The 23,483-nt window shown below is 33.9% G+C and overlaps 3 protein-coding genes and 1 pseudogene across 3 annotated transcripts; 3 read left to right on the top strand and 1 right to left on the bottom strand.

Moving 5' to 3' along the window:
- Window positions 1-372: 372 nt before the first annotated feature.
- Window positions 373-4,508, top strand: LOC132279427 (protein POOR HOMOLOGOUS SYNAPSIS 1). Its single transcript, XM_059781403.1, has 8 exons — window positions 373-685; window positions 1,364-1,480; window positions 2,921-2,986; window positions 3,122-3,225; window positions 3,362-3,576; window positions 3,665-3,717; window positions 3,886-3,913; window positions 4,252-4,508. The coding sequence occupies exons 1-8, from the start codon at window positions 428-430 to the stop codon at window positions 4,308-4,310; spliced, it is 900 nt and encodes a 299-aa protein (XP_059637386.1). The 5' UTR covers window positions 373-427; the 3' UTR covers window positions 4,311-4,508.
- Window positions 4,509-5,111: 603 nt separating this feature from the next.
- On the top strand, window positions 5,112-6,118 carry LOC132278229 (lysM domain receptor-like kinase 4). Its single transcript, XM_059780035.1, has one exon. The coding sequence runs from the start codon at window positions 5,112-5,114 to the stop codon at window positions 5,772-5,774; it is 663 nt and encodes a 220-aa protein (XP_059636018.1). The 3' UTR covers window positions 5,775-6,118.
- A 4,002-nt stretch (window positions 6,119-10,120) lies between these two features.
- Window positions 10,121-15,157, top strand: LOC132278230 (lysM domain receptor-like kinase 3). The gene is made up of 10 exons (XM_059780036.1): window positions 10,121-10,787; window positions 11,305-11,511; window positions 11,638-11,777; window positions 11,891-11,980; window positions 12,079-12,184; window positions 12,774-12,925; window positions 13,412-13,509; window positions 13,681-13,819; window positions 14,244-14,342; window positions 14,993-15,157. Exons 1-10 carry the CDS (start codon window positions 10,121-10,123, stop codon window positions 15,155-15,157), a joined length of 1,863 nt encoding a protein of 620 aa, XP_059636019.1.
- A 2,851-nt stretch (window positions 15,158-18,008) lies between these two features.
- Window positions 18,009-23,079, bottom strand: LOC132278231 (L-tryptophan--pyruvate aminotransferase 1-like; annotated as a pseudogene).
- Between the last annotated feature and the right edge of the window lie 404 nt (window positions 23,080-23,483).

The raw sequence follows: 23,483 nt of genomic DNA on the forward strand, positions 1-23,483 counted from the left end.
ATATATATATTTAAAAAAAGTTACATTCAAACAAACGGAGATTTTAAGAAATTTGTTTTAATTTTATAATGTATTAATGTTTAATAAACTTGGTGCATTACTTTATAAATGATGTTATTGCCTGCTGACCAATTATGTCCGATTAATACGTCTACAGATGTTAGAATAATATTACTATGACTTGAATTTACACATTTTTCAGCTGAGAAATCCTCAATTTCTGTAGAATTATCTCTTTTATTGCTTACAAGATTTACAGTATTTTAATTAACTAAAAAAATCGCCATCTTAACATATACTGTGGATAAATATAAAATAAAGTGCATAACACGTGAGTGGGGAGGGTGTCGTCCCTCACTCTCTCTAACTGCTTATAAATAAGGCAGTGAAAAAAAACTTCCCAAATCCAGGTGCATTGAGTTTGAAAATGGCGGGAGCTCTGGTACCAATATCGAGCGGCGAACGGCGGGAATGGGAGGTGCAATACTCTCGCTTCTTCAACCCTCCTTCTCTCTCCTCCTCCTCCTCTACTTGTTCCTCTCTCTCTCTTCTCTCCAATGGCAAACGAAATCGCTCGAGAGGCACCTGGATCTCTTCATCCTCTTCCACCGCCTCTCTCAAACTACTCGCCGATCGGTCCACTTCCAATCTCATCCTCATCGTCACTTTCCGAGAAAAAATATGTGTGAGTCAACGAAGTTTCTCTACAATACTATTACTATTCGAATATCCAAATCCTGTGATGTATTATCTGTACATAAATTGGATTTATATAGCACGATTTTCGCATTTCCGTATTTTGTGTTTGCATAACTGTATATGTGAATTGCATCTTATTCAGGCTCGATCTCGTGATTTCTTCAATGTTTGATGGTTGCGTGTTGATTTCCGTGTGTTATTGAATTATATTCTCAGAAGTAACTTTTGATTAGGTTTAATTTAAGGACTGTGACTTCACGATTATCTTAGTTCTTGTTTATGATTCATTTAAGGACCGATTTCTTCATGATCATCAGCTGTTGTTCAGATTGAAATTATTCAGCATAATCTTCAAATTTCTTTTTCCGTGTTTGTATATACGAATTGCGTTTTATTCAGGCTAGATCTTATGCTTTTTTAAAAATTGATGGTTGTGTGTTGATTTCCGTATGTTATTGAATCATCTTCCCAACGTTTACTTTTGATTATCTTTAGTTTAAGGACCGAGACTTCGTGATTTCGTTTCGTTCTTGTTGAGTTGAGGCATTTGTTCAATTGATAATTGAGATTTGAGATGCTACTTACTGTGTGCATTGCTGGAAGTGCATGTTTACTTCTGAAATTATTAGTATGCATTTGTCATATACATTTTAATATGTTGCAGGAAAGGCACTACATTTCCAAGCTGCATTTCTCCTGGCCTCAGGTGTGCTGTTTATATGGATTTCCAGCCAGAGGTAGCAGAGCTATTTTTGTCACCTATAATGATGGTGTAGGCCAGGCAAGCTGTTCAACACTCCTATGGATGCCAAAATAATTAGATTGGTTTTTGATGAGCCCTCTTATACCCTATGTTTTTTCTTGAATTGATGGAGAACTAATCCAATAAAAGATTTTTTAAGAAAAAAAATATAAGGGCTAGAGAAATTTATTTCCTTAATGCCGATTTAATTCCTTAAGCAACTGTAATATACCATTATGATAAATGGAACCTTAATAGAAGTGTCATGAATTTTTTCCCCAGGGACTCTCTTCTGCCAAAAAAGTCTAAGCTAACGTGGAAATGATTTACATTGATATAAAGTTATGTAATACACTTCAGGGAGTGAGTTTGAGATCTTTAAAGGATCCTTATTGTTCCCGCTATATATGTCGTCTCACAGAGTCATGGATGTCCTTCAAAGTGGGGTCAGGGTATTAACTTGCTAGCATAAGTGAGTCTGTATCAACATCAAAACAGTCCTTGTAATAGTTGGAAACTTATAACTCTTGTGTCTATGCTTTAGTCTTCATATCAGGAGATCTACCTGCCTTGGATCTGCTTGATATCTATGTGGAGCTAGCTGCTCATATTTATTTGATGAATAATCTTTGAAACTGCTTCCTATCAGTACTTGGACAGTAAATTGTAAATCATTAGATATGCAGTGTCTGCTATTTGTAGTGTGATTTATTTTTATAGCCCTATCCAGTGAGTTTTGGTTTTGAGATTTTTTAATTTTGCAGTAAATGCATCAAATACTAAACACAGATTAGCAGATGAAAATAAATTTGGACTGCACAAAAGTAATTCACACAACATAGAATATATATCTTTCTCCAAAAATGTGATCGAATGTTATACACTTTCTGTTTGGGCCAAAATTCAGAAGTGAGGGAAGAATCAATCTTTTTATTGACATAAAGTTATTCCTCACAGTTAAAATCTCGTGTTAGTTGTACAGAAGATTGTGGACTTGCACCTTATCTGCTATTGTAATATGCAAGTGCTCTTCATTTTGATGTCATTATTGAAATTGAAGTTGTTTCTATAGGAGCTTGATATGCATTGTTGAGCTCATTCTCTAACAGCTTAAGTTTGTAGAGCATTTGGTAGTCTAACATAGTGTTAAAGTTTTGGTTCTAGGGGATCTTTGGTTCAAGTCTCCATTTCTGCACACTTCAGTGTACAAGTTTGCACTCATTCTGATATTGATTTAGCATGTTTGCCTCACCACATGCAAGATGTGAGGGAGAGTGTTGGAGGTTTGGAGCTTGATCAGCATTTTTAGGCCCATTCTCTAATAGCTTAAGCTTTTGGAGCAATTGGCAGTCAACATTTTCAATAATGTCCAGTTCCTTTTTTTTTTTTTTTTTCTTTCTGTAAATCATGAAGTTTGATTATACATATATATTTTCATCCATTGCTGCAACCTCAGTAAATCCTTTTGCTTGTTTGCAGATCCAGAAGTTTGCTATACGGTTTTTGTCAATACACGAATCAGAAAAATTTGTGAATTCTTTGAAGGTGAAAACATGACAATCTAGATCTCTATAATGGGTTGAATGATATCATCTGAAAACTAATTTTTCCATTGGCTACCCTTGGCAAATTGTCCCTTTTCTTTTGTAACAATGATGCTTTGTTTTGTTCCTTTCCCAGGAGATCTTGGAGGATGAAAGGGTTGGTGGGCTTCCATCTGGTGGCATTGAATATGAAATTTCATCTCAATCTGAGTTTGTCCCTTCTAATGAACCCGCACATAGGTGAAAATGGAGACATTCTATTATTTAACTGCAGTTCTCTCCTTAGCAGCATATATAAAGAACCAGAATGATTATGAATTAAATTACGAATAAAAAACCAAAAGGAAATTCTAACTGAGACATATGGTGTTTGCAGATCTAGGGAGGATTGGAATTTTAAGAATTCTCTTGACACTTCTACCCATGAGATGCCACCAGGCTTGAACTGTGGAGTTGCCCAAGACTCAAATTCCCAGGAAACCAAACCTAATAGGGATGCTGAGCGCATTTTTTCTGCCTTGCCTCCCAGCTTCATGTCATTATTGAGCAACTGTCACACTGAGAGCAACTGTCACACTGAGCTCAAACAAGGTAGATTTATTGGCCCAGTTATGACTTGGTCTTGTCTTCTCGGTTCTGCTCCATTGATTGACTCTTTTCCTGATAAATATTTATGCAGTTGCAGCACAACCAACTATAACTGGGGAAGTTGATCTCAAATACCAAATCATGGTACCGTGTCAAATCCTCTGATCTTGTTTTATTGATCAAAATTTTATAAGTGGTTATATGGTGCTTGTTTCTATTGACGTTGTTTCAAACTGCGTTTAGTTAATAGTAGAACACTAGAAACTATTTTCTTAAGGATCTTATTTATTTATTTTATCTTTTTATTTTCAGAAATATATGGAAGATTCCTCTTTCCTAGGTAAGCATAGTCCTAATGCCCTTAATATGCAGCTTTAGAAGTTTTAAAGCTGGTGTCCCTTTTACTTGCTTATGTTGTTCCTTATATGCAAAAGAGATAAATGTATGTACTGTCATTTAATCTTATTGGCCTCTTAAGTTATTCCTTATTGTTAGGATGCATTTTCCAATTCACGGACTCATAGACAGAAGCATACATGCACATAAGATGCTGATAGACCAAATTTTCAGATCTGCTAATATCTGATTATTGATCAAACCTTTCAGCTTTCTGTAAAGCATTTTATCAGTTTTATCATTCAAGCTGCTGATTTTTCAAAAATTTCCTGTCATTACCAGATATGCTGAGCAACGTAGAAAAAGTTATCAGTGATATTGGAGGTGATTTGACACTCTAATTGTGGGTCACTTGGCATCCGTGAGCTCGTGATCTTATTGACAAGTAACACCAGCTATGTTCATTATAGAATGATACCCCTTTTTTCCCCCTATTTTTTGTAATTGCTGTTGTAGGATTCATGACAAGAGTTTTGATTCCAAAATGCATTATATAAACATAAACTCTGTTCTCCACAAGACTTGGTGTGTATGATATTTCTTTGCCAGTTGCTCCTCCCTTGCCTTTTGTTATTGGTTATATTTTGGTCAGATGAATTCAATTGGAAACAAGTAGAGAAAAGGAAAAGATTATAATCAAGCCTGACCAGACTAGGGGTTGCCCAAGGCCTAGACTCGCCTGATTTCCTGTTGTGTAACCAATTTATGTTTTGTCCACGCGGGATGCTAAAAAAAACTGGTAACAACCTAACCTAGCCTTGGACAGTATTCTAGGTTATATCTGTCACCATACAAGTATATCATAAAACTTAATCTGATTGCATTTTCATTGCATCAAAACTTCATCTGGCCTAGTTAATTGGTGTCCAGGACAAGAGATAGAATCTCAATTACTAAATTGTAAACATCGAAACAACTCTATATTTGGATGGGACCTTGCTAAATTTCAAATGCTGCGCCATAGGGAGAAACTTTGTTTACTACAAAATGATACTAAAAAACAAGCACTTCTCAACTTACTTGACGGAAGTTTCCACAGGAATGAAAGTTAATCTACACCCATAACCTAAAAGCCCATCCTTTCTTTCCTGAATTCCTTGATTTCATTTCTTCACCTTTCTTTTCTTCACATGAGAAACTCCATGTCCAAATCCATGTCTCCAAACAATCTCCTTTCCCTTCTCTTCCTCCTCCTCCCTACTTGGACAACTCTTTTCGTCACAACTTTTGCCTATGATGTCTCTATTAATTCAACTCTTATGTTCCCTTTTAATTGCTCTGTAATTGTCAAGACATGTAACTCTTTACTCTACCACAACAATGGTCTTCAAGAAGAACAAATTGCCTCCTATTACTCTGTCAACACTTCACAAATCAAGCCCATTAGCCATGGCAACAAACAAGACTACTTAGTATCAGTACCTTGTTCTTGCAAAGACGTCAATGGCACCGTCGCCTACTTCTACGATACACTCTATAAAGTGCAGCCAAACGACACGTTTTTCAATGTTTCGAATCAGATTTACAGTGGGCAAGCTTGGAATGATGGAGGAGAACAACATTTTGTTGCAGGAGAAGAATTTCCAATGCATCTACTGTGTGGTTGCGTGGGAAGTGAGTCGCAAATTGTGGTGACATACACAGTTCAGCAAGGTGACACATTAGTAGGTATTTCTACTCAGCTTTCTGCTAAAATAAGTGATATAGAGAACATGAACAGAAATCTGATTCAGAATCCAGGTTTTATAGATGTTGGGTGGGTGTTGTTTGTGCCAATGGAGAATAATGGAACTACAGTCCCATAGAGAGAGCTCAGCAATGTTTTTCTGAGAATTATACTCGTCTCACTTCAACAAATGAATAATCTTCTTTTTTTTTTTTTTTTTTTTTGAAACGTAATAAAGCCAAATGTTAAATGTTTGAACTTAGTAGAAGTTCTTGCTGATGAACTTTTGGACTACCAACAAATTGTTTTTTTTTTTTTTTTTTGGTTTGTTTGTTTTGTTTCTGTAAATGTACTTGTTGCAAATTGTCTCAGATTGTATTACCATTTGACAAGGTTGATAGATACCCTTCGATTAGAACAAAAATACTGATGATAAACTTGACAAAAACTTCACAAGGTTGATCTAAATGGTTAATTATGGAAGTTGCCAATCATATAATTAAGAGATATATGTTGTCTTATCAAACTTGTAAATTTATTTTATATAGAATAATGCCACATATTTTTTAATACTAGTAACTTTTTTGTGACATAATATATATATATAAATAATTATTATTCTCATGCTCAACTTTAGATCATAAACTGTTTAAATAAAAATAAAAATAATAATGATTAAGGAATGGGTCATTCCAGTCCTCACTCCTCACTTGAATGGAGTTTTCGGCCAACGTAGTACTACTCAATAACAATATAATCTTTTAAGGTCCATTGAAACGAGTTGGTTGTCTTTTTCTCTTTTAGTAATAAAGGAATTATATGGGAAGGGAAATGATTTTCCTTTGGATGTAATTTTTTTTTTATATAGTACTATATTTTTCATATGTGGATAATCAAAGCAAAATTGAGTGAGTGGGCTTAAATTGTTCATTTTAAAATTTCATGATCGGATTTGAATGGAATAGGATTTTAATTAAAGAATGTTACAGTATTTAAATTTTACCGTTTGTTTCCTACATCACAACGGAACCCTATATAGTACCCCGTACTACAGTAAGAAAATAAAGTAAAAGTTCCAAAAGAGAGATTTTTACTCACTCACTCACTCTCTGAGAGGCAGTTGCTTCAGAGTTCTCCAACAAAATTATCGAGTGACATTTTTTTTATTTGCTTCTGCCACTCTGAAAGCCCGCACAAATCCCATGTAAAACGTTATTAAAGTACAGTTAATTTTATGAAATAATTAAATATATTATTATGGGCTAAAACAACACATTACATGCTTACCTGACACATTATATTTTATGTAATACTAAATAAAACTCACACAATCACTTATGCTTATACCAAAAAGTAAAATAAAACTCGTACAGTTGCTTCGGAGTTCTCCAACAAAATTATCGACATAATATATATATATATATATATATATATATATATATATATATATAAATAATAATTATTCTCATGCTCCACCTAGATTATAAACTGTTTAAATAAAAAAACAATAATAATGATTAAGGAATGGGAGGGTCCTCACTTGAATGGATTTTTCAACCAGCATATTACTACTCAATAACAATATAACTTCCTAAGGTCTATTAAAGGGAGTTGGTTGTCTTCCCTCTCCTAGTAATAAAGGAATTATATGGAAAGGGAAATGATTTTCCTTTGGATTCTATTTTTATTTATTTAGTATTATATTTTTTATATGGGGATATTCAAAGCAAAATTGAGTCTAAGCGATCTTAAATTGTTCATTTTAAAATTTGTAGTCAAATGATCGGATTTGAATGGAATAGGATTTTATTTAAAGAATGTTATTTAAATTTTACCATTTGTTTCCTACATCACAACGGAACTCTTATGTAATACTACCGTAAGAAAATAAAATAAAAGTTCCAAAAGATAGATTTTCACTCACTCTCACGCACACAGTTGCTTCAGAGTTCTCCTCCAACAAAATTATGGAGTGACATTTTTATTATTTGCTTCTGCCACTCCGAAATTCCTCACAAATCCCGTGTGATGAGTATAAAACTTTATTAATTAATAAAAAGTAAAGTTAATTTTATGAAATAATTAAATATATTATTTTGTGCTGAAACAACACATTCTTACGAGACACATTATATTTTATGTAATACTAAATAAAACGCACACAATCACTTATGCTTATACCAAAAGGCTAAATAAAACTCATACAGGCATAACAAATAAATGGAAGTTTTATTTAATTTTTTAGTTAGCCGTTTCAAGAACATATAATAAATTTTTTAGGCCACCTTTTTTATAACCCTGTTTTTCTCCGGTACTCATGTGCAACATTTTTTAAAAAACAGAGCTTTATAATTTATAACTTTAAGACATTGAGGATAAATTAGGTATAATAAAAAAAATAGTGTATTAATTTTTAAATTGGAACAATTATTTTGAAACAAATAAATTTTTTTATGAGAACCAAATCATTAAAATTATTATTATTATTAAATAGTTAAACTCACTTATTTAATTATTGAATTTCACTTTAAATATATACTTAATCACTTTTTCATCTGAATTCAATATGAATTACTGTTATTAAAACCATATAATATAAATATGAGAAATGCTAGGAGGGGATATAGCTCCATTGAAAATTGAAACCACTTGAAACCACAGTAGTAACAATATCATTCCTCCAACTTTTAACTAAAAAAAAAAAATCATTCCTCAAACATTTGATAGAGCCATGCTATATACGCCAAGGGAGTGCACCAGATTGAGCAGCCGAAGATCACTGGATCCACTGAAATGGGACCCATGTGTGCCGAATTGAGATGCTCGGCCCATGAATTACACTCTCTCCGATATGAGCTCAAATCATCTGTTGTGCGATTCCCATGCTGTTTCTTACAGTGAGCGGTAAGTGACATTGGTTTGGTCATGTTTTATTCCACCTAATAGACACTAAGACTGTGTTTGGCAATTGCACCACTAACATTTCACCACTATTTATAAATAACATTACAAAAGTCTAAAAGTAATATTACATAGTATAAAAAGTAATATCACCACCATTTCCTAAGTAATGTCACATACAAACCTAACTGAATTCACCACCATTTATAAGTAACATTTTATCATCATTTATAAGTATCTTCACCCTTAAATTAAGGTATGCACATAAATGGTGATATTACTTTTAAACTCCTGTGATGTTACATTTTAGATCATGTGCCACCATTTATAAGTATCTTTATCCTTAAATTAAGGTATGCACATAAATGGTGATATACTTTTAAACTCCTGTTATATTACTTTTTAGATCCTGTAATGTTACTTATAAATGGTGGTGAGATGTTACTTATAAATGGTGGTGTAATTGCTAAACACGATCTCAATTGTCAAATAGTGGTGAATGACGTGGCCAAACAAAAACCACATAAAAACTTACAGCAGGGACAATATGGAAATCTACAGCAGAGGATTTGCGGCCCCAATTTGACATAGGTTTCCACTTCAAAGGATCCATCGACCTTAAGACGCTTAACCGAGAATTTGGTGTACTCTTTCGGTTTAAAAATCATTTTTCTATTTAACATGAGTCCCACTTCAACGACAGCCCGTGAATACAGTCACTCCCTTGATTTAGAAATCAATTTCCTGTTTGACATATAACAGAAGAGAATGGTTTCAATGACTACGACGACGACAAGCAAGCAAAACACACTCTTTTGTAGTTTAAAATTGGTGAAACATGAAAAGCCATTTAAAAAGGGCTCAAGCAGACAACCATGAGTTTCAAGCACAAAAGACAGACCCTTCTCGACGAAATTCTCCGTCCTCCAATGCTTACAAGATTGATGACTTGACAGCTTATACGAGTCTCACCAGATGTGGCCACACAATGCCTTTGTTAAAGCTATCACTGGCATAAGATGCACTCATACAATCGCAAAAATTTTCAAGATTGCCCTTTGACACCTCTTACAGTAAAATCTGTGACGACCACGACGACAACAACAACGACAACGACAAAAACAAAATAAATAAATAAATAATATCTAATGCATATTTCAACCTAGCCCAGCCTTGAACAGGTATGAATTCATCTGGCCTAATTGATTCTGTTATTGGTGTGACCAACTTTTGGTATCCCGGGCAAAAAATAAATCTCAATTACTAAATTGTAGACATCGAAAGACACTATTTTTGGATTACGACCTTGCTAAATTGCAAATGCTGCACTCAGGGAGAAACTTTGTTTACTACAAAATGATATTAAAAAGCAAGGACTTCTCAACTTTCTTTATTATAAAGAACTTGACGGCAGTTTCCATATGAATGAAGTCAAATCTAGACCAATAATCTAAATGTCCATCCTGTAAACCAACAAACATGCAAGCCACAAAGAGAACAACGAGAAAGACGGTCTTTTTGAATTCCTTGATTTCATTTCTTCTCCTTTCTTTTCTTCACATCACAAACTTCATGCCCAAATCTATGGCTCCAAACCATCTCCTTTCCCTTCTCTTCCTCCTCCTCCCTACTTCGACGACTCTTTTCATAACAACTTTTGGCCAGGATGTATCCGTTAATTCAACTCATATGTTCCCTTTTAAATGCTCTAACAATATCAAGACATGTAGCTCTATACTCTACCACAGCAACGGTCTTCAAGAAGAACAAATCGCCTACTATTACTCTGTCAGCACTTCACAAATCACGCCCATTAGCCATGGCAACAAAAAAGACTACCTAGTAACAGTACCTTGTTCTTGCAAACAAGTCAATGGCACTCTTGCCTACTTCTATGATACATTCTATAAAGTGCAGCCAAACGACATATTTTATAATGTTTCGCGTCAGATTTATAGTGGGCAAGCTTGGATGGTTGGAGGGGAAGAAAGTAGTTTTGTTGCAGGAGACGAATTTCCAATGCATCTACTGTGTGGTTGTGTGGAAAGCGACACACACATTGTGGTGACATACGCAGTTCAGCAAGGTGACACATTAGCAGATATTTCTACTCTGCTATCTGCTAAAATTAGTGATATAGAAAGCATGAACAGAAATCTGACTCAAAATCCAAGTTTTATAGATGTTGGTTGGGTGTTTTTTGTGCCAGCCGAGAAGAATGGAGTTATAGCCCCAGAAGCCCCAAAGAAAGGTTAGTAATGTTTTTCTGAGAATCTACAGTTGCACTTCAATTAATGATTCCTTTGTTTCTTGAAACCTAATAAACCCAAATGCTAATATTTAACTAAGTAGATGTTTATGCTGATGAATTGTTTGGACTTTCCACAAATAGTTTTTTTTTGTTTTTTTTTTTTTTTTTTTTTTTTTTTTTGTTTCTCTAAATGTACTTGATAGTTTATTGCAAATTATCTCTTTCCCTCTACCACAGTTCTATGACAAGATTTTTGCATTTACAATGCCACATTTTTCTTTCTTATATATATATATATATATTGTTATTCACTTTCAAAATATCTGGTTTCATATTGTGGCATTTGATTCTATATCTGTCATGCCTGCCATATTTAGTGATCGACACTTAATACTCCTTCAATGATATCCAAGGATACTGACCTGCTCCTCACTGTCAAAAAACTTGCAAGACGACATATTTTTTCAGCATAGAAGTTTACTAGCTTCCTTACCTTGTTTTTTCTGTATTGCAACAGGAATGGACCACAAGTGGACAATCATCATTGGCGTATTATCAGCTCTTACATTACTTTCAATGTGCACATTTGTAATCATCCTTCTTAGGAGAAAAAGAACTAGGAAACACAACCAGGAAGATCAAAGGGCTGCTGTGTCCAACAGCATGAGTGCCAACAAATCTTTCTCCTTGCAGAAACAATTCGTGCATAAGGAAAATATGGAAGGTCAAATAAACTCAACTGCTCTGTTTCTTGTGTGCCTAATAATAATTATAATCAGTACACTACTTGTGTGTGTGTGTGAGACAGAGAGGAGAAGTAAACTCATTCAAAACGAATTCACGTGTACAGATGTCACACTCTTTGAATCAGAAAGACCAGTAATATATAGTCTCGAAGAAATTGAAGAGTCCACAAGCAACTTCAGCGAAACTAGAAAAATTGGAGAGGGTGGATATGGTAGTGTATATTTTGGAGTAATAAGGGACCAGGTATGGTGTGACATGTCTCTTGTAGTTCTCTGTTTATCTCATCGATCGTGCTAGGCATCACCTTGTGTCCCACACTATTTGAAGTTGACATCACAAATCTAACTGGTATTCAGGAGGTTGCAATAAAGAAGATGAGATCAAACATGTCCAAGGAGTTCTTTGCGGAGCTCAAGGTCTTGTGCAAGATACATCACATCAATGTGGTAAGAAATCATCTCTAGAAAGTGAAAATAAAAATAAAAAAAATCACATGATGTTGAGGCTATGCACAAGCTTTTCACTTACTGGATATAATTTATAGATGGAACTACTGGGGTATGCCAGCGGGGACGACCACCTCTACTTAGTTTATGAGTTCATTCAGAATGGATCTCTCAGTGATCATCTTCATGACCCTTTACTAAAAGGTATTTAAATTATAGGTGTAATTATTATCATTGTCACAACATGCATGTTTAAAGGTTAAAGGAAAGAGAACAGAAGACTCGGAAAGACAATGTGCTTCACACAATCTAAAAGACTGTCATGTCAAATTAGAGTGGGTCAGTACGTTCTCCATTCTTCTTCATAAAGAGCTAAAGTCTAATAGAAATATCAAAGAATGGACTGAGATTCACTCCTCATCAAATCGAGGTCTCATACTTTGACTTCAGATTAAACTTGGGTCACTCAGGGAAGTTATTTGTGGAAAATGTATAATGACAAACATAGCAGACAAGTTACTGAAGATAAGATTATGATTGCAAAATTGGAATAAATTTGTAAAATTAGATTCTAGTACAGAGAAGTTTACATATATCTCAAATAACCATAAAGTCCTATTCAATAAAAAAATCATGATGTAAAGGAGCAACCTTATCTCAATTTTTTTCCAAACCTCCTATTCTTGATGTCTTCAAGAGAAGATTTGACTTGCTTTTGTACTTCAATGCTTGGAAATTAAGTCAAAACTAAACAGAAAGAGAAAGGCCCTTACATTAATAGGTATTTAACCAGGTCATCAACCACTCTCTTGGACTGCAAGAGCACAAATTGCACTGGATGCCGCAAAGGGTATTGAATACATTCACGATCACACAAAAGCCCGGTATGTGCACCGTGATATAAAGACAAGTAACATCCTGCTAGATGAAGGGCTCAGAGCAAAGGTACCATTATCACAACTCATTTCAAATTCAGGATAGTACTCTTTATATGTCATGCAGTTTAATTTATTTATTATTGAATCCTGGTTCATAAATTAGAACAATATCTAGTATTCTCTCTGTCATATAAATGGATGGAACGTTACAAATCAACCATCTATGATTCAACAGCATAAGGCTTTCTACGTTTTATCATATTTGTTCCACTAAATCCTTATAGAGCATAAGTTATGTCATTGCACTAAAGACATAAGATTCCGGGTTCCTACACTAAAGGTGAAAACAAGTTTTCCCAATCTTAGCTGTTATTCTTTAATTCAAGAGAAAATTATTTGAAAAGCTAAATAAACGCACAACTTGCTTCAATTGTTATGCTCAGAGTTCTGCAGCCGAAATTTTACTCTTTCTACTAAGAATGAAGTTAAATCTGTCCACTTTCTCTTAGGTTTTATTTTATTGCACTATCTTAAAAAAAATCCATTTCTATAGGTTGCAGATTTCGGATTGGCAAAGCTTGTTGGGCGAACCAATGAAGACGATTACATAGCAACTCGCCTTGTTGGAACACCAGGATACCTTCCCCCTGAGTAAGTTTTATGTTGTTGTGATATACAGTCATTCACTAACTGTAGGTGCATGAGGGAGTGAAGTGGGGATAGTACCACGAATGTCAACTAAATATGTTTCACATTTGGTGACACTATTCTTCACTAGACTGATTAAATGTGATTTTGACATTCTAGACATTTTTTTAACAGGTCTGTCAAGGAGCTGCAGGTGACAACTAAAACAGATGTTTTTGCATTTGGAGTAGTTCTAGCAGAGCTCATAACTGGTCAACGTGCACTCATCCGTGACAAAGGGGAGCCCAACAAAATGAAGGCACTCATCACAGTTGTAAGTCATTTAGTACAAAATAAAAAGGCAACTATGTTGAGTCAAGGTTAAAAACAGAATTTTGAAGCATGATTAATTATTCAAAATTGCATTCCCTTTAACAAAGAGTACTTTAGCTGAATCACGCTCCAGTATAACTTGCCAACCTACTAGATTTTGGCTAAATCATATAAAAAATATCTAAACATATGGACACAGTTACATATTTTGTGTTTATATATGTTGATATGATTATTTTATTTTTGTATGCAAATATGCATGCTATTAATCAGAGATTTTTTTTTTTTACTGATTTATGCATAAAAATAGAAGAATTATTCTCTTACGCATCTTTCTCATTTGTGTTCACTGAATGCACGGATGCCAGTCAAAATAAATCTTCATTATACTAAGCCAGCTCAGTTTTATTACATCACATGCTCAGGTAAATAAGTTATTCCAAGAAGAAGATCCAGAGACTGCATTGGAATCCATTATAGATGGCAATCTTAAGGGAAACTTTCCAATGGAGGGTGTGTACAAGGTTAGAATCATTATGTATTATTACTGTCTATATGCATATCAATAATTATTCTATCTTTTATGTATGCATAGAGGGGATATAAAATTAAACCTGAGTCAGGGTGCATAATAGGGGTCAATCTGTGCTACATCTATCAAATTTTGAACCAGGTCTCAGTACTTGATCCACATTGTGTGATAAGGCATGACACTTTTGGCTGCTATGTTCTCTAATTGAGACCACATATATGAAACAGAGGCAAACAAACGACATTTTTCTCAAGAATTCATTTTAACAGTGTTAAATAAAGTTACTTGTATATCCATAAACATCATGAAAACTGCATATATCACAATATAAAGATTATGACTTATAAAATTCAATAGATTTTCAGGGGAAAAAAAAGCCATAGACCACTGAATGCATATCAGTATGCTTTTGAAACCAATAAATGAGCTTGGAACCACGACAAGGAAAAATAGTCAAATGACATGCGTGTACAATAACATAAATGAACTGTGTTTCGAATGGCATTAGTAAAAGCGTGGTATGTAAACAAACTTTGTTCCTGTGGCACAAGTGCAACAAAAGGAGAACTGGTACTACCCATCATAACATTCTGTGAATGAGGCTGACACGTTCATCCATCTCTTCCAATCTCATTGTTGCAGATGGCAGAAATTGCCGAGTGGTGTCTAAGTGAAGATGCAGTCAATAGACCAGAGATGCAAGAGATAGTTGTGGCATTATCTCAAATCATGATTTCCTCAATAGAGTGGGAAGCATCATTAGGAGGGAACAGCCAGGTATTCAGCGGGGTTTTCAGCGGAAGATGAAAACTTTAGCAAATGTTTTGATTGATGACTCTAATTTCTATGCCATGTTTGATAACATGATGGTCTATTGCTAATGTAGAATTTCATTTTAAAGACTATCAATGGCTCTAGAAAATTGAAAGAGATAAAAAGATGTAATTAGTATTTTATGCTCTTGATAAGACAAAGATAGTTTGAATTTCAATTTATGCTTTTGACGAGAAAAAAATATGTAAGGCTTGTAAGCAATGTAAAGATGGATAGTATCAACAAGATTACCTACTCAAAACATGCTCATGAATCAATAGTAATGTTGTAAACTAGCAGAACTACATTGTGAAACACACACATTCTGGGCTATAGCCGTCATTTTATTTTGGTTATATCGTAGTTCTTTATGTGCCAAAAAATTACGCATGGACGCAGGGCTCTAATAAAGAATTGTAATAGAATAAAACCATGGACTAAATGGGTGGGTAGTTTACCTTTTTTTTTTTTTTTCAGAAAAGGTAAATGTTGATGTATTATGTATATATAGATATATATGTATGTAGATATATATGTGAATATAAATAATTACATGACTATCAAAGATTCTTGAACCAGCATGTAAAAAAAATAAAAATAATGTAATCATCATCAAATGAAATAATTGGAATCCCCAATTAAATTGGAATCTTGCCCTTACCACTCCAGTGTCCCCTACCAAGCCCATGTTGATTCCACCTATGATCAATGGCCTCGATTTTGTCACCAAACACAAGCAAAAACGGAGGCAAAGAACCCAACTCACAGATCCTCCTTGTCCTCTGCAATTCCATTCTCCAAAGGCAAATGTTGTTAGTAACCGCTATTCTTTACCATCTTGTTTGGGGCTTCTATAGCTCTGAGTTTGGGCTTTTTTAGTTCCTGTTGAGCCTTTTGGGCTTGTTGTGTATCTGTTTCACTGTAAATGTTTCTTTCCAAGGGACCTCCAACTGTAAACCTATAATCTATCTATATATTTGCTTCATCATTCGAAAAAAAAAAAAAAAAAAAAACATTTACGTGAACATTCATTGGCTTGGAGGGGCAAATTAATTTGAAGGAATAAAAAATCAGTGGGTTTTCTTAAATTATTAAGATTGAGAAATTATTGTTTGGAGGGTTAACAATAGTTCTTATTTTTTCTTAAATTATTAAGATTGAGAAATTATTGTTTGGAGGGTTAACAATAGTTCTTATTTCTCAATGCATATGTTATGTAATTATTTTACTTAACAAAGTGAAACTTAAATTTTTAAAATTGATCATTTTATTATTTAATACTCTTAACTTTGTGATTTTCAGTTATTCTTTTATACACTTCAAACTGAATTATTTTATCACCTTTAATAATTTGGTTCTCAAATATCTAATTAGTATTAAATTACTTTTTAATTTTTTAGTAAATCAATTCATTAAAAAAAATAATAATAATGCTTTGTTTGGGTAGGAAGGAAAAAAATTGAATGAAAGGGAGAGAAGAAATGATGATTGAGACATCGTAGGGAAAAGATTAAGTGTTTTCCTCTTTTTGTTGGGTTGGATGGAAAAGAATGGAAAAAACTCACAATTTAATTAGATTTGTAGGATAAAAAACGAAGGACAATGATTCTCTAAGTTAAAAGCCCTCCACATTATATTAAGTTGAATCACTTAAACACTGACACATGGCATTTTAAGTAAATCTATGGCTAATATTACACCACATTAACTCATTTAATAAAACTTCAAACCCTGTGTCGTTTTAGGGCTAAAGGAAGAAACGTTGTTAATAAAAACTCCCTACTGAATGTTGAATCATATAATATGTTTATGTAGATACAATGTATGTACTCTACAGGTTTGATGAAAAAATATATATATATAAAAAATAAAAAATAAAATCATGAAAAATTGGAAGATTACAACAACTAAGAATATCAAAACAATTAAAAACATTAAATCTAATTGATTAGATTACAAGAAAGAAAGGAAGAGAATATTTGAAGTATTACAGCAGATGATGATGAAATTTGAAAATCAAATCTCATGAGTTGATGTTGTCCTTCGACTCAAATCTGAGCATTATGGTTTTCCCTGTTAGGATTTTTACGAAGATCTTCATTTTCTTTTGAGGATTCGATGAATTAAACACTTTTTACTAATGGTTTTTTGCCTTTAGCCCTAAAATGATATAGTATTTTAAGTCTTATTAAATTGGCTGATGTGATGTAATTTTAGTCATAGATTTACTTAAATTGACATGTGTCAATTAATGTGGAAGTGATTCTAACTTATTATAATGTAGAAGACTTTTAACTTAGAGGATCCTTGTCTTAAAATGAAAGATAATCTTTTAAGTTATTTTTATTTTATACCCATCACTTACTTTGTTTATAGTATTTATTAAATATTTATAAATGATGATGTAATAATTTAAAACTTATATAATGGGATCACTTGTCTTCACTCATATCTTCCGCATATTTGGGCGGATGAAAATTTGGGAAGGATTCATCTTTCCTATTATCCTTTATTTTCTTATATCTTCTCTTACCAAATGAAGGAAATTTGTTCTTTCCTTCCTATTTTTCTTCCACTCCTAAGACCCTTCCTACCGAACATAGCATAAAAGAACAGTACAAGAGAAGAGCCTTAACCGAGATAACAGACAGAAAGCCCAGAAGCCCAAGAGCACCAGGCCCAAGGGACCAACACGACAACAAATAACCAACACTTTTGTCTTTGGATCAACCCATTTGATTTTTAAAATTGACAATCAAACCATTTATGGTTTATGAACATGACTAGCTACTTTTATGAACTCTTGCATGTTTTTCTTCATCACCATTCTTATCTTTTACCCGTTTTATCCTACAGGAGGTCGGCCGTTCAGATTCTTCATCAACCCATCAAATAAGATATCCATTAATCTCCTGAATAGTCGCAACCTCTCTAGCTTGTTAAATTTTTCATCCTTGCTCACCATACTAACCTTAACATGCTTTGAATCAACCCCAAATCGCTTTCCGCCAACTTCTATCTATGTAGCTGTCCATTTGATCGGCATGTTTGATGTATATACTTATCGCACTAAATTATTTTATAATCTTTAATAATTTTGGCCTCATATTAGAGGAGTGTTACGTTGCTCTCTTGATTGTCCCCATACTTTGTATTTTTTAGGAAATGAATTTATTCCTTGGCAAAGAGAATCTCCATGATGAACATATCCATAATTAACAATATGTAAAGAAATACTGCCACGGAGGTCGATTTTGAATATAAATCTCCTAACTAAATAAAAATAACTTTTCTTTGTTTAAGTTTTACAAGAACGTAAGAAATGAACACCCATGAATTTACCGAATAAGGTTTCAAAACTTTACTATTATTCACAACAATACAAGAAAAAGGCATCTACCCGTAGAAACATACAACAAAGAAGAAAAACATACAACAAAGCAGAAATAATACAAGAGTCTCCCAATGCAGAAATACTTTTTTGATCCATGAGATGAAAAAAAGTACTCCCGGCAAGAGTAAATCAAACAACTTGAAAATCAAAGAAATCTCAATAATACAAAACAAGCTAAACTCATTTAAAAATCTTTGAAAGCAGAAGATTTGGTTACTGGCAAGAAGATATGTTCAGCCAGATCGAGATAATTGGATCGATTCTTGGAAAAGGACCAGGTTACAGCACCTTACTTCCTTATATTGTTGATGTGGATTATGATGAAGGGCTTCTGTTATGGCACATTGCAACTGAACTCTGCTGCTACAATGACGACCATATTGCTGAAGGAATTGTCGGTAGCAATAATACTGGTGCTGGTAACAATACTGGCGAAGGCAAAGAAGTATCGTGGTTTTTCCAAGCTTATGTCAGATTACAAGTTAAATCTTCTAGTTATGCAGTGGCAGGTATTGAGAAATCAAGATTCCGGGATACCTGTGCTGAGACTAGGAAGCTCTTTAAGAGAACTACTAAATTAGAATAGGAACACAGGGTCGAGATAAGGAACATAGTTAAACCGGCTGTTGTCAAGGGAGATGGTAGCAAATCTGTGTTATTTGATGCATGCATTTTGGAGGCTTTCAAGCATAAATATGGTCATACAGTACACCAAACCCAATGGGACCGAACCTAATGTCACCGAGTCAAGCTGCAGACCACCCTTAGTATATTTAAATTATTAAGATGGTATATTTCAATTTGAAATTTATAGTATATTTAACTTCTTATCATGTAGATATGAACCACATATTAACATACATGATACACCATCTAGGCATCAAGGAAGCAGCAACATAAACTGGACTCATTATCCTATGTTTCTATATTTCTATAACTAACCTAAATGTTGCATGACTAGGTAAAATTCTACATCATCATCAACTCCTGAATAGCCACCAACCTCTCTATAAAGAGGTTTAATTCTTCTTCCTTGCTCACGTACCATACTAACCCTAGCATGTTTCGAATCAGTCCCAAATCGCTTTCGCTTCTTGTTAGAATCTGGTACCCTCGGAGAAACTCTGTGCAGTCCTCTATATTCCGATTGCACTTCATCCATGCAAAGGCTGCAAGAAGAAACAGAAAAACCGAAATATTAATTAAATTATATGATATTTTGCACCAACCATCATATTATCTAAATTTTTTACTATATGGTTAATTAATAACACTACATAAAATCTCTATATTCTGTGTAGTGTACTTTGTTTTGTACATTGCTGTTGTTCGTCACAACAGGTGTAAATGTTTCTTGATAGGCAAATGTTTAAAAATTGATCAAAATTTAGAGAATTACCCAATGCGTGATCCGGCATGTCCAGTTCACTTGGAGACCGTAAACAGCATAATATCATGAGCAGCTGCACTGGTAATGGGAGTAAATTGTGGCCAGTAGTAGGCAAGGTCATGGACAACCTTCCCTTCATCTCCTTCTCTCTTGACAATGGCTTGTCTATTAGCTCCCCACTTGTACAGCCCTGACCGCAAGAAGTCTGTCACTTCTAGATTCGACTTTAAACAATAAACCAAGAAAAATAAATTAAATTAGAAATTAGGAACAGAGAGTGTTAACTAATGTAGTATTGATTGGTTCACTCGTATTCAATTGAAAATGATAAAAATTACATGTTACTTGAAATACTAGTTGCATGGGCGCCATAATTACATGTGCTATATATGTACCTGCCATAACAATTTTGTGTTCTTGCAATGCAAAACCAGGATTTTCAGAATTTTTAATATCCATGTTACTATGTTTTTGTAATGTCTAGAAGTCCTCAAAATTAGACGAACCTTCATGTGTTTGCAGTATTTCTTGTTCGTCCTTTTCAAACAGAATATGTGTCTGTTTTTCTAAAGTATCACCTAGAGACATGACCATGATGGACAAAAACATGAAACTTTACGTTCTTTATTTTATTTTAAGAGACTTGAGATTCTAATCACTGTCCATCAGTTAACACGTTTAGTTCAAAATAAGAAATCAACGAATTACGATTGAGGCTCACCGAGTAGTAAGGAACCGCACAGACCACACTGATGGGTTCGGGTGTATCAGAAGGGGAGAGTGCATACAATGCAGCCTGATAGAGTTGGGTGGAACCCGTCCCCACAACCACATGATAATCTTCAGTCACTGCATTGCCAACCACACGATGCAATTGCTTGATCGATTCCTCCAATTCTGGCTCCATAAACCAGCATAAGTTCTTCATATTAGCAAAATAGCTCAGTGAGTGATAGCCTTAGATCACCACTGTGCACTTGTCACCCATCCGCAGCCAATAAGCCTCAAACATGGTTGGATCACCAGTGTCACACACCAAAAAAAAAAAAAAAAGCAATTTCACATTTGCAGGTAATATTAATCACCGTACCTTTTACAAGTGAGACATGAAACACATGCATATCCACAAATTATGATGCATTTTGTTTTTAAATCATACCATCAATGACTAAAGTTCATATAAATAGAACTCAATAATTAAAAGTTTTGGGACTAATTAAGCTTCTGTATACACCTTTAACTAGAAAATTTCCTTAGGGACCCCTCCATTCTAATTCTAACCATGCAAGAATCTTATATTCATTAGAATCTGTCCCTTTAAAACTTATATAGCAAGAGTTATTTCCAAACATATTAATCAACTGTGATTGCAACACTTGTATGTTGAAACCAATTAAATATATGAAATAAGTGGATAAACATTTCAACCCAACATTTTTTTTTCTTCTTGGGGAAGCAAGTTTGCATGTTATCTAATTTAAACACCACCATTTTCAACTGATCAAAATGGTGGTTATCTAATTTAAACATTACCAAAAAAAAAAAAAAAAATGCATTAATTAAGAGACTTACTGATCAAGGTTAGTGAGAGAATGGGATGAGAGGGTTGTGCCATTCTCTCTTGCTTCCGAGTGATCAAGACCAGCAGATGACAAAGAAATTTTCACCACATGAGCGTTCTCTGTTCCACACATTTTCTCTCTCTTCTCTCTCTCTCGGTATTTTTGTTAAGGAAACCTAAACTTCTTGGTCGTTTTCTGAGACACACATTTCTGGTTATGGATTAGCGCTATATAAAATACCAGAAGATTGGAGGATCGTGACTCTATGATAGGAGGGCCGTGACTCTTTCTTTTTTCTTTTTTCTTTTTTCTTTTTTTCTTTCAAATATCTACATTAGATATCTCGAGGGTATTAGTAGATGATGAAAGAGCAAAGGGATTCCTAGATTTTAGGAAGATCTTCGTGATAAAAATGATAATAAATGAGTTTTTTTTTTAAAAAAAAAAAAAATTATATTAAGGCTTTTCAATCTCATCCATTATATTAGATTTATATTACATCTAAGAGATGAGGTTGAATGGTCATGGAGTCGCGACGGTTCAATGTCCAGTAACTAGTGATTTGAAATTTATAATTTGAAAATTTATCAATTAATTAAAGAAAGATGCATGATAATTAGAAAAATCCTGAAGATGAGAAGAGAAAATCAGTAGGCTAAGAAGGGAAATAAATGTTAGAGACAGAGAATTTATTTTTTAAATAAGTCGTCAAAATCCTAAAAATGAGGAGAGAAAATCAGTAGGATTTTTTTTGTATGACTGCAACAAAGTATACAATACTCCAAAAGTATTTTACACACGGTATTCCCACTCGACACAAAGTCATTATTTATTTATTTTATTTTTTTCTTGAAAACTTTTCATTTCTTTAGTATCAAGGCAAATTGAGAGCTTTTTATGATTGTTCATTAGGCGGGGGGAATACTCCCGGGCATTGTAAACTTTATACTAGAAAATAAATATTATAGACAAAGTTTCATTGATGTTACCAAAGAACATCTAGTTTAATGGTATAACATCTCCATTTTAAGGAGGGGGAGGGTCGGAGTATGCTTGGGTGTGTCCACCCGAAAGGTGCCGGGTGGTTCAATCGTAACGAGAGCAGGGGCGGAACCAGGTTGGGGGGCCAAATTTGTACTATGTAACTAAAGTTTGAATATTTTATAAATCAATTGTAATATGATTTTTTTATAATTACTAGTCATAGTGTATATACTTTGAGAAAATTCAAAATTGAAAAAAATACAACTTAATAATAGGCGAAAAATTGATATTAGAAAAGCAAATATAGAGAAAAAACGACAAGTTACAATTAAAAAGATAAGATGAACATAAATATTATAACTTTCCCATGAAATTATAGTAGACTGAACATGTCGCTTTGTCCCATCACGTTTCTTAACTTGTTCCATCTCTCAGAAACTATAAGTTTACCATATTCAAGCACGGTATCTGAGTCTGCATTGTCATAGTATTGACAGTTATCTGCAATGACACCTAGAACCTTTGCAGCTTGAAGTTGGAATTCCTTGGACACACCAATTGTGTTGAGCTCTATGAACTTTGTCATCTTTTTGCCACATCTTTATCCTTCACAGGAGCCCATCTTTAAAAAATAACAAGATTAGATTAACATCACAACATGTATAAATGTTTCTTGGTAGGCACACCTATGCTTCTATATAAATTACAAGAAGATGGGAGGGTCGTGAGTCGACTCTGACTCTTTCTTTTTTATTTTTCAAATAATATCTAAATTAGATATTTTTAGGGTATTAAATGATGAAACAATAAAGGGTATTAAATGGGTCGAGCCTTTTTTTTTTTTTTTTTTGTTAAATGGTAAGCTTTATAAAGAGAAAAAAAGAATGTACTGGTGGGAGCACTTGGAGCAAACAAACAATCAGCTCACAAGGCAACATAGCAAACATAACAACCAACAAGTGTGAGTAATGTTTAGTTGCTCTCTTGGAA

The sequence above is a fragment of the Cornus florida genome, unplaced genomic scaffold (assembly GCF_030987335.1).
Source record: "Cornus florida cultivar Cherokee Brave unplaced genomic scaffold, ASM3098733v1 CherokeeBrave_3.0.0_Hap2_Chr10, whole genome shotgun sequence".
Taxonomy (NCBI): Eukaryota; Viridiplantae; Streptophyta; class Magnoliopsida; order Cornales; family Cornaceae; genus Cornus; species Cornus florida.

What these genes read in the sequence shown, in the direction of transcription:
- LOC132278229 (XM_059780035.1), top strand. Translation starts at nt 5,112, where the DNA reads ATGTCCAAATCCATGTCTCCAAACAATCTCCTTTCCCTTCTCTTCCTC.
- LOC132278230 (XM_059780036.1), top strand. Translation starts at nt 10,121, where the DNA reads ATGGCTCCAAACCATCTCCTTTCCCTTCTCTTCCTCCTCCTCCCTACT. An exon ending in TTGGAGTAATAAGGGACCAG is followed by an intron (nt 11,778 to 11,890) that starts GTATGGTGTGAC and finishes ACTGGTATTCAG; the next exon opens with GAGGTTGCAATAAAGAAGAT. An exon ending in CCAGGATACCTTCCCCCTGA is followed by an intron (nt 13,510 to 13,680) that starts GTAAGTTTTATG and finishes TTTTTTTAACAG; the next exon opens with GTCTGTCAAGGAGCTGCAGG.
- LOC132279427 (XM_059781403.1), top strand. Translation starts at nt 428, where the DNA reads ATGGCGGGAGCTCTGGTACCAATATCGAGCGGCGAACGGCGGGAATGG. An exon ending in ATAATGATGGTGTAGGCCAG is followed by an intron (nt 1,481 to 2,920) that starts GCAAGCTGTTCA and finishes GCTTGTTTGCAG; the next exon opens with ATCCAGAAGTTTGCTATACG. An exon ending in ATCTCAAATACCAAATCATG is followed by an intron (nt 3,718 to 3,885) that starts GTACCGTGTCAA and finishes TTTTATTTTCAG; the next exon opens with AAATATATGGAAGATTCCTC.